The sequence below is a fragment of the Aspergillus pseudoviridinutans genome, assembly GCF_018340605.1.
Source record: "Aspergillus pseudoviridinutans IFM 55266 DNA, scaffold_8, whole genome shotgun sequence".
Classification (NCBI taxonomy): domain Eukaryota; kingdom Fungi; phylum Ascomycota; class Eurotiomycetes; order Eurotiales; family Aspergillaceae; genus Aspergillus; species Aspergillus pseudoviridinutans.
Window position 1 is genome coordinate 2,000,934 of NW_025091288.1, and position 15,038 is coordinate 2,015,971.

The 15,038-nt window shown below is 49.1% G+C and overlaps 6 protein-coding genes and 1 non-coding gene across 7 annotated transcripts; 6 read left to right on the plus strand and 1 right to left on the minus strand.

Moving 5' to 3' along the window:
• Positions 1-152: 152 nt before the first annotated feature.
• On the plus strand, positions 153-1,616 carry Asppvi_010789 (uncharacterized protein; the record flags this gene model as incomplete). Its single annotated transcript, XM_043306627.1, has 7 exons — positions 153-338; positions 392-496; positions 556-780; positions 837-979; positions 1,029-1,096; positions 1,147-1,177; positions 1,226-1,616. The coding sequence occupies 7 exons, from the start codon at positions 153-155 to the stop codon at positions 1,614-1,616; spliced, it is 1,149 nt and encodes a 382-aa protein (XP_043162562.1).
• A 723-nt stretch (positions 1,617-2,339) lies between these two features.
• On the minus strand, positions 2,340-2,411 carry Asppvi_010790. The gene has a single exon. It is a non-coding gene; the product is annotated as a tRNA-Arg (tRNA).
• Positions 2,412-3,104: 693 nt separating this feature from the next.
• Positions 3,105-5,305, plus strand: Asppvi_010791 (Zn(II)2Cys6 transcription factor; the record flags this gene model as incomplete). The annotated part of the gene is made up of 6 exons (XM_043306628.1): positions 3,105-3,295; positions 3,350-3,619; positions 3,668-4,248; positions 4,301-4,417; positions 4,466-4,741; positions 4,788-5,305. The coding sequence occupies 6 exons, from the start codon at positions 3,105-3,107 to the stop codon at positions 5,303-5,305; spliced, it is 1,953 nt and encodes a 650-aa protein (XP_043162563.1).
• An 831-nt stretch (positions 5,306-6,136) lies between these two features.
• On the plus strand, positions 6,137-7,555 carry Asppvi_010792 (putative MFS multidrug transporter; the record flags this gene model as incomplete). The annotated part of the gene is made up of 4 exons (XM_043306629.1): positions 6,137-6,457; positions 6,518-6,857; positions 6,906-6,953; positions 6,999-7,555. The coding sequence occupies 4 exons, from the start codon at positions 6,137-6,139 to the stop codon at positions 7,553-7,555; spliced, it is 1,266 nt and encodes a 421-aa protein (XP_043162564.1).
• Positions 7,556-8,337: 782 nt separating this feature from the next.
• On the plus strand, positions 8,338-9,019 carry Asppvi_010793 (GNAT family N-acetyltransferase; the record flags this gene model as incomplete). Its single annotated transcript, XM_043306630.1, has 2 exons — positions 8,338-8,495; positions 8,545-9,019. The coding sequence occupies 2 exons, from the start codon at positions 8,338-8,340 to the stop codon at positions 9,017-9,019; spliced, it is 633 nt and encodes a 210-aa protein (XP_043162565.1).
• Positions 9,020-10,656: 1,637 nt separating this feature from the next.
• On the plus strand, positions 10,657-11,262 carry Asppvi_010794 (uncharacterized protein; the record flags this gene model as incomplete). The annotated part of the gene is made up of 1 exon (XM_043306631.1): positions 10,657-11,262. The coding sequence occupies one exon, from the start codon at positions 10,657-10,659 to the stop codon at positions 11,260-11,262; it is 606 nt and encodes a 201-aa protein (XP_043162566.1).
• A 2,140-nt stretch (positions 11,263-13,402) lies between these two features.
• On the plus strand, positions 13,403-14,245 carry Asppvi_010795 (NAD-dependent epimerase/dehydratase family protein; the record flags this gene model as incomplete). Its single annotated transcript, XM_043306632.1, has 1 exon — positions 13,403-14,245. One exon carries the CDS (start codon positions 13,403-13,405, stop codon positions 14,243-14,245), a length of 843 nt encoding a protein of 280 aa, XP_043162567.1.
• Positions 14,246-15,038: the final 793 nt, after the last annotated feature.

Sequence of the window (15,038 nt, forward strand, 5' to 3'; positions counted from 1 at the left end):
AACAGGGTACCCTTGCTGGATCGTGACTCGATCAAAAAGATCCTAAATTGTTCGGAAAATTTGATGCCGCCATGGGATAAATGAATCATAAAGAGAGCTTCTCATCACCCCCGGTTGTGTAGCTATGAGGGTCTGCTCGCCTGGGTTTGACGATGGAAGGCGTGTCTCGGACTCCTCCGTTTGCGTCAATCACAGACAGTGATCATGGTGCATACCTTCTTCTCGTCAATGTCTCCTTGTTGATTGTGCTGGCCTTCTTCATCGCGGCCAAAATAGGCTCGTCGATCTATCTCAAGCGGCGGCGAACGACCACCAGTTCTCCAATTTACGTCGGAACGGTATGAATTGATAGAATCCAAGCTAAGAGCGACACTGACTGCGAATCTTCCAGGTTGTTGCCATCACCCAGACAATCATACTCCAGCATGCTGTCAAATACGGGTTGGGAAGGAAGCAGGACTCCCTGCCGGCGGACTCTTTCGAAAAGTACAGCAAGGTATTTCGACGCCCGGGGTGTGCCACTGCTCTCCATTTAATCTTCGGTTTCGTAAGCAGTACAACTACGCGGCTCAGCTGCTTCAGATTATCCCGGTCGCCTTATCCAAACTATCGACGACGCTCCTGGTGCATATATTGACCCCGCGAAGCGGTTTGCAAAATGCATGTCTTGCCACAATAGGAGCGATCGGCGTCTGGACAGTCTTTGCGCTGTGTGCAATCGCTTTTCAATGTCCCCTGCCAGATTCTTGGTTGTATAGACCGGATCGTTGCACGGCCAAGGTATCTACTAATTTTGATGGGCAACCCACATCAAAGATCTAGGCTAATCGTGCCAGGGCGCCTTGATGTACCCAATCGCCGTCATGAACATCCTGACCGACGTGGCCGTCCTCACCCTACCCTTCTTCATGATGCACAAGGTCCAGATGACTCAAGGGAAGAGATTAAAGATCCTGTGCGCATTTTGCGCAAGAGCGCTGTTGGTCGTCCTGCATCGTGACAGTTATTGGGGGCTAATGGAGACACAGCGCTGTCTTACTTACAATCGGGCAACTGGCGACACTACCACAATCCTTGACTTCATCTGATACAACATGTAAGCTGGCTCCGGCTCCATCGCTACAGAAGCAGGTCTAACGCAAGCAGGGTCGATCGTCATACCATCAACCTTTGCCCAGTAAGAATTCCCAGGTTACCCAAGGGATCGCGCGTTTAACTCCTCCAGAGCAAACATGTATACGAACCTCATCGTCGCCTGCCTACCGACTCTCTACCACATCTTCGCCGGGCTGCACTCCGGTCTCATCACAACCCGATTACCAGACAATGTCGAACTATCCACGCGACGGAAGGGAAGCAGCTACAGCAAGAAGACGCCGCTCAGCGCCGAGAAACGCCGCAGCATTTATACAGGGTTTGCTTTCGGGAACGGCGACTCCGTAGTGACCACCAACGTGCGTACGGATTCTCGGGAGGGCCGATTAAGCCAAATCCCCAGCGATGATAGTGAGGGGACGGGCGCCAGTACGAAACAATTGACGATGGAATCACGGAGGGATGGGGTGCTCAAGACAGTGGACATTCACGTTCATGTGGAACATGAGTTGGATCAATGATAGCAATAATGCCACTTCCGCTTAGACTACAAGGCCTCGGCTGGGTGTAAATAGAACACGCTGTCTGGGTGCTGTAATCTGTTTTTAATATGGCATGCATGGCGCTTGCAGGGATCATTGCAGGGATTTATATAAGCGACGGTCGTGCGCCGCGCGTGCTAGTCCTCAATGGTGTATATATTCCGTAGTAGATATCATAGAGTCTCGACACACGTGTCCTCGGTTCCTTCGCGGTTAATAGGTCTCTTGGTTGTTTCAGACAATGTGATAGGAAATGCATAGCGACGAGGGGTTATCCAGATCCCAGCAGTTCTTGCGACCAGCATCAGACTCTCATAATCTTTCTCCGACAGGAGTAACCCCTATGAAGCATCTGTGAACGCCCTTCGAATACTAGACTGTATCAATAACGATGAGAAATGCAATTGCGAGGAAATCATTCCTTGTTACTTGAAAAGATGGGTTATGTGATGATTGCAGCGGTTGTTCTTGACATAAACATTGGCGAGAATAACTGACCCCTCGAGGTTGAAGTCGTCATCAACTTGGCTGTCAGAAAAATATAAATAAATAAAGATAGAGTTCTCGGTCCATTGCTGAGGAAAAAATTGATGCAGACTAATCTATGGTGCTTTATTATCGTTGTCGCCCAAAAAAAGACGTAGAATTAAAAGGCTGGACGCGGGCAACTGTGGACGTGAGGGGCGGAGAAAGAAAAAGAAAAGCCCTACGTGGGGGTCGAACCCACAACCTTTAGATTAGAAGTCTAACGCGCTACCATTGCGCCAGCAGGGCTGTTGTTATGTTAGCAGGCATTAATTATTGTTACATAAGGCTATCCTATACAACTCAATTTGAGTATCATCACCTGCAAGTCCACACTGATTTCTACTTTTGCTCTCAGTTAATCATTGCCGAACCTTTAATTGCGCAAATTTGTTTCATTTTACGAGTGACTCAGTGTGTGCTTCCGAGACCCAGGATCACCTTGGATGGTTCATCAATGGTGGAACTTATTCAGATAAAGGACATGGAGGGGACCTGGACTGGCTTAACATATATTCTCCCTCTTCTACCAGAGGGCTGGTGATGGGCTGATCGCTCGACGACTATAATCACGTGACCGGGCTTGTTCCACTCTCTTTGCTCTTCCATCCCCAACTTTAAACAACAACAACATGTCTTTCTCTTCTCCTGAGTTTCGGAACTGTATTCTATTACCCAGAACTATACAAATTCGCTGGCAGGAGTCTTAGGTACCGTGATCCCTTCTTATAGGATGAGACCAGAAGATTTCGGATGTTCGGTCTTTCTCCGACGGTGACAACGCTCTCCACATATTTATTTGAGTCAGCTCAGATAGCAAGTGACTTTTGTTCGATATACTTCACAACCGCCCAAGATTGCGACTAGTTGATGTTTCCGTGTATAAATGCTCTAAGCTACTAGCGTTTGCCTCTGAGACGCGACTGAACAACCGGCCTCATCATGGAATCGCCCAGGGGAACTCCCACCCGTCTCTTCAAGTCATGTCGGCGGTGTCGAAAGCAAAAGATGCGCTGCGATGCGCGTCATCAGATCCCTTGCTCCCGATGTCAGGCCACTGGCCATGACTGTGTAGTGGACACAATCGACAGAAGGCGCAATGAGCGAAGAAACCAGAACAAAGAGCAAACTCGGTATTCGGTCTACCACGAAGACATCGATCATAAAACCTACTGACTCCTATCCAGATTTAACCCCCTTTCTCCAACAAGTTCCAGCCTCTCGTCGGTGGGGAGCTTCAACAACCGAGGGTCAACTGGCCAATCCAGCCTTGAAATCCAACATTTTACGTCGCAGGATATGATGGCTCCTCAGTCAGCAATGCACTCCATGTCGGTCAATCTAGGAGCTCCAAATGAGCAAATATTCATCGGCGAATCCGAGAATGACGACCCAACGAAAGACGTGATTGCAAGAGGAATCATCACTGAGGAGCAAGCTCGCGGCATCTATGAGAGGTACGGTACGTTCACCTGAGCGAGAGGATGATACTAAATGCCGAGCAGATTTATGAATGGAAGCAAGAATTTTCTGCCTCTCTTTGACCCTGTCAGGGACACCTATGACTCCATCCGATCTCGGTCATTGTTCTGCTTCACCGTCATAATCTACCTCGCTAGTCGAGCCGTTCCTGAGCTTCGCAGCAACAACCATTTGCAGCGGGTCCTTCAAGATGAAGCGCAAAAGCTAGCCGAAGACAGCTTCTTTGAACGACCAACCAAGCTTGAGACTGTCCAAGGAATGATTCTTCTAGCTGCCTATTCCGAGAAATCTTGGTTCTCGACAGCTCTCATTCTCCGGACAGCACTGGATTCGGGGCTTGAGAAATCTCTAGATACTCTTTTGGCGCAGACAAACACTCCCCGAAGTTACCTGTCAGCAACAATGGAGGATCGCATCCTGGTCTGGCAAACACGAACTTGGCTAATCACGTACACTACTGAGCTCGATATCGCTGCGGGGACCGGCAGAAAATCGCGAGTCAATGAGCTTGATGTAGMTAAGCTCCGCAAGTATCTCGACTATCCTCTCTCACTGTCCAGCGATATGCGTACAGTCAGCGTCATTGAAATCCATCAACTTCGAGGTAGGGATATATTTCCTGTCATCCATTGGTCATTGCGGCTAATATAACACAGCTCGAGCACGACGAACTATAGACAGTACCACCGCGGGGCAGTTGCTGTCCACCGAATTGCCCGCAATCATGCGCCGGTTAGAGGAGTGGTGGAAGACTTGGGACGGAATACATGATCGTAAGAAAGCGAACGCTCGCCGGGACGGGAGGGACGCTGACTAAGTAGAAAATGGCTTCCACGCTGGGGCTTTTCAGCGGTCTAGTTTGAAATACATGCTGAATTATGCCCGGATCTATGTCCTCTGTGCCACCATCGCTCGCATTCAGAAGCGGCCGTCATCGGAAGTTCTTCCAGATCCCGAGTCAGACGCCGTGCTAGGACTTTGGAAGTCACTGGTCGAGATCATTATGGGCCAAATGGCATTGTTAGTCAATGAGACTGCTTACCGGTGCCAGCTCACCTGGGCTCCAACGTATGCTGCGCTCACTATAGCCTTTATCAGTAGGTTCCCACTCCTCTGTTCATTGGCAGGTGCTAACCAGACTAGCAACATTCGCTGTTCGAGTGGCACGGTGGCATCCGGCTTTGATCGATCAAAGCTTGGTCTTGCAACGAGCGCAGCAAATGAGCGAGATTCTCAAGCTGCCCCCTTATCCGGATATCCATCGCACCGTGTCCATATTCTCCAACTATGCCAGTGCGCTTTTTGCAGAAAGGAGTTCCACAACCAATCAGGGGACCGCAATGTCAATTACTGCAGGATCCTCGATGCAACCAAGGCAGGGTACAGACAATCCGAGGTCTGACTCTGAGCTTTTTGATGTGCCGCATGACCAAGGTCAGGAGCAGTCGCTGCAGAGGGATGCACAGACTCACGGAGACTCTCTGTCAGAGGAGGGACGAAATGCGGAAGCTCGTTCGGATCCTGCACTACCACGCCTTCTGGGGGAGATGAATATACCCAACTGGACCCTGTCGACTTCTATTGCGGACTCGTTTGATCTGTTCGAGGAGGGGCAGTCGGATGTCTTTGACTTTTTGCCTTCAATGCCCTCCATATCCTAGACAGTAAGGACAACATAGCATCGATCTGTGACCGAGCCGGTTGTCGAAATGTGATGAGTGTGAAAAGATGCCATATCAGCTGTGATCGACAGTCCTAGATCAGCAAGCTGCCTAGCAAACAAGTCAGAAGATCATGTGCCATTCCCCAATTCCCTCAATCCCATCCAGTCACAGGCAGTTTTTATGTTCGATCAGGCATCAAATACTCCTCCAGACAACGGGGCCGGTCGCTGTGGACCGGCTCCTGATCGGCGCCGGAGCAAGTTTCTGCATCTCCGCCGGATCCGGTCCGGCGCCGGATTTAGTGCTGGAGTTTACGACTGAGCGGGAACTGTGATTGGCGAATTGGTTTCTATATCTTGGTCCAGAAATAGGAAAACAGTTACATCTGCAATGCCTGGACACATCTTTCCGTTTCTATGACTCAGTTTTTCGGTAAGGCTGTCCAGAGGTTGATCGATTCTTCCCAAATAAATACTCCGAAAATGGCGCCAAATCGGGAGCAATTGTGCGTTTGCCGAGCTCAAGCATATAACACCTGGAATGCACAGAGGCTATTCATTATGCCAGAAGAGAAATCAAGTTCCAGTCCGGCTCAGACAGAGTGTTCCTTAGGTACGACACGCGTGTATTTCAAGCCATCCAATCCTCGAGTGCTGACAGATACGAGGGACACCCGAATCTCGACAAGCATGCTCGAGTCAAAGCAAATTCACATCCCCGAATGACTGGCCATTACATAAAAAGCTGTCCATTGTCGTCGCAACCTTTCTCAGTGTAATCAATTCTGGCATCGGGAGCTCGCTGCCGAGCAATGCGGTCCCTTACATCATGCGGGAGTTTCATGTGGAAGATGCCACACAAAGTAATCTACCGACTTCAGTGTTTCTCATCGGGTATATTGTCGGGCCACTTGCGTTTAGTCCCCTGAGCGAGATCGTCGGACGGCGGCTGGTGCTGCTGCCTACTTTGACTGTGTTTACTTTGTCGACTGTGGCGTGTGCCTTGAGTCCGAATTGGGGATCGCTGCTCTTCTTTCGGTTTATCTGCGGAACCATGGGTTCTGCGCCTCAGACGGTTGTGGGTGGTGTGTATGCGGATATGTTCTTTGATCTCAGAGAAAGAGGTAGAGTGATGGCATTCTATATGGGGGTATGTCTTATGATGGTTCATTGGGGTTAATCAATGCGTAGAGGCTGACTTTGCATCTAGTCAGCTAGTTTCGGACCCATTCTTGGTCCAATAATATCGGGGTTTGTATCGCCCTCTTATGGCTGGAGATGGACGTTCTGGATTGCTTCGATACTGGCGGGCTGTGCCTGGATCTGCCTTCTCTTTGTGCCCGAGACCTTCGGGCCGGTTCTATCGAGGCGCAATGCGACTGGAATGGGGGATACAGTTGCGAAGGACGCGGTCAACATCGTTCAAATCGTCAAGCGACCCTTGGCTATGCTGCTCTTTGAACCCATTATCACCTTCACTTCGATATACCTCGCGCTGGCTTATGGTCTTGTCTTCTTCTACTTTCAAGCTTACCCAATAATTTTTGAAAGTTTGTTGCCCTTTCGCCGGTTATAATACGGGTATGCTGACTTGCCAGGTGTCTACGGGTTCGATGTACAGATGACCTCTCTTGCTTTTCTCCCTGGTACGTATGTCGCTACCTCACTTTGAGCCACGCTAATAGAGATAGTCGGCGTCGGTGCAGCCTCCACCAGTCTCGCTGCCCTCTACTGGGATCTGGCCTATGGCAAAGCCAAGAAACGCAACAAGCCATGGCGCTTCGGCGCAGAACTCCACCGACTCCCTATCTCCTGTCTCGGCGCCGTCCTCCTCACAGCCAGCTCGTTCTGGCTCGCCTGGACCTCCCGAGCAGAAGTCCACTGGGCAGTTCCCATCGCCTCCGGACTCGCGTTTGGTTTCGGCTACCAGACCATCTTCGTGTCGCTCTTGACGTACGTGACCGATGCTTACAAGATATATTCCGCCAGTGCACTAGCTAGCTCGGTCATTCTGCGCAGTGTTCTTGGGGCACTGCTGCCGCTGGCTGCTAAGCCGATGTACGGGACGTTGGGGGTGAATTGGGCGACCTCGCTGGTCGGGTTTTTGAGTCTGGCGTGTGTGCCCATTCCGTTTGTGCTCTTGTACAAGGGGGAGTGGGTAAGAGAGAGGAGTGAATTCTGCCAGCAGTTAATGAAGCAGGAATGGCCAAAGGAAGGTTCAGATACAGAGCGCGGAATACGGGTTTGAGGCGGGATAATGGTGAGGTATAATGACTTATGAAACGAACCTAACTTAGACATTAAAAAGTCTAGTATAATTTTCGGTTATAGAATATGATGTTTGAAAGCCTCGAACGGTGTACTCCAAAAATCTCAATATCATGAAGCACCATGCCAGTGAGTGTAGTATGAAGGGAAATACATTCATAAACCAGGTCACCCTCCGAGCACCTAATTTTTGGTAATCCTCAGTCCTCGTTTGCTCCAGTTCATGTCTGTGTCTCACTGTGCAAAGTCGGCCAATCATGATGACTTTTATTGTCGTGGCGCGCATATACAGTCAAGCTCAAAACCTGCGACGTCGGTGCTGCTCTATACAATGCGCTAGACCGATACGGATTGGCCAAATCAGGCTCTACGGATATATTCCATGTAGCTAGTGAATAAGATGGCTTGTTGCTGCCGCCAGCGTTCCACATATTAAGCTTATCTCTCGACCACAGTTGGGTCGTGGCTTGTCGATTTGAACGGAACATCTGCCTATTTTGAAATTTTCCATTGAAAAAAAGAATAACCGTCCTTCTGAAAGCAACATCAACTTTACTTTGACTTGCATAGAGCATAAATTCAGTGAGCGATGGCTGTTACCGGACCATGTGATGCCGCCAGGTGCTAAGGCCCGAGCTATAGTCTCACATCAGAATGCGGATGACTCACTTGGCAACAACCCATGTATATATGAAGAACACAATTCCAGTGACAAAAGACATAAACCTACCCTCACATCAAATGTCCACCGGCTCATTTCCGATGTCTTACCCCGAGCAAGCCGTTGCAGTAATTATTCCCGAGGAGGTACCACCCATATTCACCGAACGACTCCTCCTACGGCCCCTGCGGATCGGCAACGACGAAGACGCCGCGGGAATCTTCAGTGTCAGAAGCCGACAGGATGTCGTGGACTGGCTGTGAGTGAAACCTATTCTGCGATGACGTCCTCACGCTGACTTTCCACAGTTGGCCCCGAGTAGCAGATACCACAATCGAAGAAAGCAAAGCCCAGATGAGGAGAAAGGTGTTCAAAGATCCAGACGCGTCCGGTGCCGTTGGACGGTTATTCTTCTTTGTCATTATTCCAATGGAGGAACCTGATCGTATCATTGGATCTCTCGGTGTTAACTCTCTATCGCCTGCTCCATCGGTGGGATACGCCATGCATCCCTCGTACTGGGGCAAGGGATATGCCAGCGAAGCCTTACGGGGAGTGATCGACGCATGGTGGAAACTGCCACGAGTCGATGGCCTGGGACATGAGGAGAAATTGTTTGCGGCGGTCAATTTGGCTAATAAAGGGAGTGTGAAGGTTTTGCAGCGAAATGGGTTCAAGACTTACGAGGAGGTCGTGCTTGAGGGGGACACGGTGGCATTTATGGAGTTAGAGAGTCCTCGGCGAGCGGTTACTCGACCTGGAACGGTGGATGATCATATCTAATAGAGCCGATTTGATCATGTCTAAGTCCTTGAGATCCCGTAACTCGATTTCTGATACTAAATCCAATGTCAGAACCATGCAAGTGTACTGTTTAGCGACACTAGGCTGATCCTGATGGCTACTTACCTCTGTCGCAAATTCTAGCAACAATATTTTTTAAAGAGATTCAAGAGGCCATAGATATGCGAAGAATCCGGGACTACTTCCCACGCCAATCGCACAAAATCAAGTCGTGTATAGATTGCTAGTAATAGTATCTATGAGAAGGGAGCATCTGTGTCACCCTTCCAGTAGGGTGTATGATTGATAGAGATGAACTCCTTGCGGTGTGCATCACGTCAGGTATGTTTTCCATCATTATATGGCTGTATCTCGAGCTCAGTCCCTCGCTGATGCCTGTTGACATAACAGACGGTTTTGAGTGGGTCAAGTTGTACTACTACACGAAAGGGGCAGATGTGCATTGACGACCGTTGAATATAGGTAGTTGACTCCTACAAGCATGAAAAGACTAGACCATTCATGTCATAGAGCATCAGGCAGAGACTGCAGTATGACCAGCTGACCAGTCATTAGGCAATTACTGAGAGGCTGAATGCACAGCTTCCGATATATCGAATGTATGCTACTTATAGAACTGTGGCTGTCAGATGCATCGTTCATGCATATTGTGCAGCAGAAAAGTGTAAGGACTGAATCAGATATGTCCTCTCTCACTGCCCCTCGAAGAACATTCATCCCATGTCTAAGCTGCCTTGCGCTTAGCCATGTGTCAATTCTTTGGCTTAACCGCAGACATCCGCGTACTATAGCATTAATTATGAGGTTCTGGTCACTTCTTGACTTAAGTTTGAGTCTCCTCATCCAGATCCACACCGCTAATAATCCTTCCCAGGAAAGCTCGTATTAAGCCCCAGTTGACATCGCCATTGGTCATCCATTCGCTTATATACGAGCAATGCACCAATCTTTTGAATCCTTTGATGTCGAATAAGACATTCAGTAAGACATTTCGAAGTATGTCCGTGCCGGCTTGCGGGCTGAGCCAGGGTTTCAATCAGGTGATTGAAGCCACGTTTTCGGTCAACTCATGATGAGGATCATTCCAGACCAAGGGACCTAACAATTGGCGTGACTGCCGTCCTATAATCAATGCTTTTCTGTCCGATGCAAGGTCTCTCACAGATCTTGCCAAGACGGGGTGTAAGACATGGCAGTCTGACAGCGCGATTAAGGCAACCCGGTTTGGTCTCCTTGATCAAATCATCTGAGACAAGTCGAAGTCTATGGCTCGTGCACGACATCATACCCGGTTTCTCTGTGGTAATCTCGTACTTATTACAGAACTTTGTCTTAATTTGGGTGGTTCTTGCAAAGGCCATCAGCTTCGATGTACGCTGTGTGACAATATGACCAAAGCTTTGGACGCCACAATCCATGGTTGTCGACTCAAGCTTGAATGCCTCGAGATGCACTACAACGGCACTACTGGAGGATATCTCAGACACCGGCTGAGCATCTGATGGCCTTCCCATAGACATAAATAGTCGTCTTCATCCGGTCCACTGGTCCGAGTAACAAGCCCAACTTAAGACAAAGACCTGGCATCCTACCAATTCACCAACATCTCAACCACAATGTTCAAGCCTGTTGTTCTTCTCAGCCTGCTTCTAGCCGCAGTAACTGCCGCTCCCACCCCCACCGAGGACATCGTCCCTCGATCCTGTGGCACTCTGGGCCCATCCGTCATCGACGTCCTGAGAGTCTCGACGCCAGACAATGCCTCCCCGGGCCAGCAGTTCACTCTCAGCCGCGCCGGGATTCCCCCGTATAACACTCAAATCTCCGCCTTGTCATTCGATTACATCCCGATCAACGCAACTGGCTGCATGCTGGAAATCGACATCCCGGCCCTGACTCAACCCAACCAGATCGCCGAGGGCGCCACCCAGGTCGATATCTGGACTACTGATCCCTGGAACCCCTGGGATTATTCCTCGCTGCCTACGTACAACAACCCCCCGAAAAGGAGGGAGATGGTCGGCACGTACATCTTCCCGACGCAGCCGACGACGGCCGAATCGAAGACCATCATTGCCTCGAATACATGCTCGGATCCCATGAGCTTCCTGGTGGAGCTGAGTGGATGGCAGACTCAGAGTGGCAGTGTCAACTTTTATAATACTCTGGGTGGAAAGCAGGGAATTGTGCCTATTGGATTCAGGATGATCTTTAACTGCTAAGGTTGTGTAATCCTATGCCTGGCGAGTCGGGGATGTGATGAGACCACCACCAATCAGAAGTGCTCTATATGAATTATGTTAAGTCAATCCTTTTTGGCCCCATCTGTTATTTATAGATAAGTTGAGGCAGACATCTATTGGAGGAGGAAGTGGAGCGAGGGGACCAGGGAAAAAAGGGACAAGAAAAACAAAGAAAGAAAGGAAAAAGAAAACAAGTGACCAGTGCCAGGCTCGATCCGGCGACCTTATCGGTGTTAAGGATACGTGATAATTAGGTGCTCCCAGTGTAAAGATGATGAGCGTGGTCTTTTGTCAAGAAACTGTGGCCATCTCTCGAACTATGGCCCTTCCACCGTGCTGTATTTTTTAGCTTACATTTCATATTATAGGATTTACCTATTTTAGGCATACCTCTGAAGGAAGTCAGCTAAACATAGCGATGCGTCGGCTGCACCATGAGTCGTAGAGAGGAGGCTATTTATACGTCTCCTCTGGCCCTGCTCTGCAATGACTTAAGCTCGTGAACGGGATACTATCGGATGAACATGAGCATTGAGCGCGGCGGAACAACCTCCATTCGATGTCGATGACTTACTATTCACAGCATATCATCTGATCGCTTGGTGTCCTATCAACTTTCTAGCCATATGAAGTATGTTTCAACTGAACACTATCAGAAAGATGATGGCTTCAACAAGCGCTCGACCGGGAACATTGATCGAATCTTCTGGCTATACTCACGAGAACGACGCTTTGAAATGGAAAGACATTGAACTGTTTATGGTGAAACACCCTGACAACCCTACATCTCACGTTCTTCTCATGAGGGTAAGGCATAGATTGAACGAGGGTTGGAGGAACGCGGAAAACTACGATTTGGAGCTTATCAGTCAGTACGATCAGCTCAAAGCCGCCAACAAGGCTGGCGACAAGCGTGTAAGAAACTGCAGAAGCTTCAGGATCAAATCAAGTTTAGGCAAAAGAGACTCAGCGATTCCGTGCAAAGGCATGCCCGTCAAGAGGTCTTCCGTCAGGTCGGTAACACTTTTATTGAGAGCAACTATGTCGGGAAACAGATCAGATAGACACCCGACACCAACAAAATTCAACCGGAGAGTATCGCTCTCGCCGAGCTTAAATTTAGGAATAGGGATCCTGCCAGCATCACGCTAAAGAGCTGATTGAGGACTGAATTCGGTCTCTGGAGTTACAGTTAGCTCTTAATAGCCTTTTATGTGCCCCGTTGTAAAAGGTAGAGAGTTTTGCTTTATAGACTAAAAATGCAGTTGATCCAGATCTTGCCTCGATATGAACTCGAACAGGCATCACCACGCTGGAATTAGGTCGATTTAAACTCTGATGCAAATTTCGGTGCCTATAGCCACTCGGCTTAGCTCTGTATCATTATATGACTCCGATCGAATTGATCCTATCCAGTGACCGCTCGAGCAGAAAGTGATTAAATATATATCTATGCGGAGTAGACACTCCATACTATTGCCATCCAAGGTCCACCTGATCATGTGCAATCATGTCTCGACTAATTGAGAGAGCCAAAGGATAAACACTTTTACGACTGTAAAGTCCCGTTCATTAATGTAATACTGCAGATTGACGAGTAGATCATGGTTGTCTCCCATTTCACGAGGATGTTCAGGTCACGTGCCATAGTTGATCTGGGAAAAGCGTGCTCATACTGATATCCATCATTGTTTACAGATAATAAAAAAAGCAGAATTCTCCTCAAACGAGGAATGCCTACGACCAAGATATTCTGTTGTAATCCAAGAATCTAGGCCCACCTGTCCAGCGTTGCCTGATGCGTATCTTGCTTCCAATTAGGGTGGACTGCCCACCTTGACATCATCATCCTGATGTCATTCCATGTTCTATACAAATCAAGGGAAGGCTTGATATATCGTGCCAACCACCAAGCCCAGAGATAAAAATGGACTGTATACCCAGAACCGTAGCCTTTCAATTACGGCCAAATTTACCTGTCCGTATACATTTTTGTCGTTGCTCAACGCGGAGCGTCTCAGTCCTCACAAGCTACCGACCGAGGATTCCGAACGTCAAATCACACCTTACTAAGACACAGATCCTTAGAAAATACTCACTCACTTCAACTGAAGGAAACATGAGAATTGCAATTACTGGCGCTCGCGGCTCTGTTGGCCGAGACGTGGTCAAGCTTTGCGCTGATGCCGGCCACTCCACGGTGCAAATCAACCGAACCGACACCGACTACGACGGCACGCCCCGTTCGGAAATGGCGACGGCGGACGTTGCTAACGACTATGAGGCTTGCCTCAAAGCATTCAAAAACTGCGATGCCGTCATCCATCTTGCATCAATCCCAGACCCGGTCGATAAGCCAGACCACAAAGTCCACAACAACAACGTCAACTCTGCATTCAACTGCTTCCGCGCCGCAGCTGAATTAGGCATCAAGCGATTCTGCTATGCTTCGTCGGTGAACGCCGTGGGATTGGCGTATGCAAACCAGCCACTCAAATTTGACTACTTCCCCGTGGATGAAGACGCACCGCAGCGGCCGACGGATTCCTATGCGCTGGCCAAGCAGGAAGCTGAGATTCAGGCACGCTCATTCGCGACATGGTTCCCTGKAATGAAGATTGCGTGTTTGCGGATTCACGAGGTTGCACCGCTCAAGGATGTGCAGAAGGAGCACCAAGAAGATTGGGAGAATGCTGCTGTTAAGCAGTTATGGGGCTGGGTGAACCCTCAAGCGACAGCCCGGGCGTGCCTGCTTTCTGTGGAACGGAGCGACAACTTCGAGGGATGCCAGGTGTTTAACATCGTGGCGCCGACTACCACTCAAGGCACACCCTCGGAGGAGTTGGCTAGGAAGTATTATCCCGGAGCTGAAATTCGAGGCGATATGTCCAAGAATCAGAGCTTTTTTGCCGTTGACAAGGCACAGAGGATTCTTGGATGGACCCATGAGGAGAAGGAGTGAGCTCATTGTGTGGCTTAAATGATGAAAAATGATGGGACATGGTAAAATCCACTGTAGATAGGCAGCGTTAATTGCACGAGGTTACGATACTGTGGAATGGACAATGGAGCAATGGGCTGCTTTTTGGTTATGCGTTCGCGCGCCTATTGTGTTCGGCTCTTAGAAACAAGCGCCATTATAACAAGTCCCTGCGTTGGTTGCTTTTGATTAAACCAGCCAAGAATCCGTCCGCTACGCGAGACGTAGTCCTCTCAGTGCAGGCTTTCACCTCTTTCAGACAGTATGATGCGAGATCTCCCTCGATCAAAAAGATACATACCGTGTCACTTTCCGAACAATGCCTCGACGACTTGACCAACTGATTAGATAGTGACATCGATTGATAAAAACAGAGAAGTCTGTTCAACCTCATCAGTCCAAGCAAGGCTCCCGCAGAGCCACTTGCGGGATGGCCGTATCAACTTGGGAAGAGCGAGTCTCCACTTCAATCTCGAAAGTCTCTGTCAAATCGACTGATATCTACGAGCGAACAGGAGAGGTAATTCGGTCGGCGACTCGGTTAACAACCGAAGTCCCAGGTTGAGGGGGCCGTCATAATCAGGAAGCCGAAGAAGAGACTGGAATGTGATAGTGTCCCGGCCAAGCGGCCCTCGGCTGCGGCAATCATATTATTGCCTGATCCTGTCTGAGACATTCAAGGATTGCCACGGGGAACACCATGATGAAGAGGATCCTGAGAGCTCTGTAGAACATTCTTTGCAGTATTCCATGAGCAAATATCGGACGAGAACGT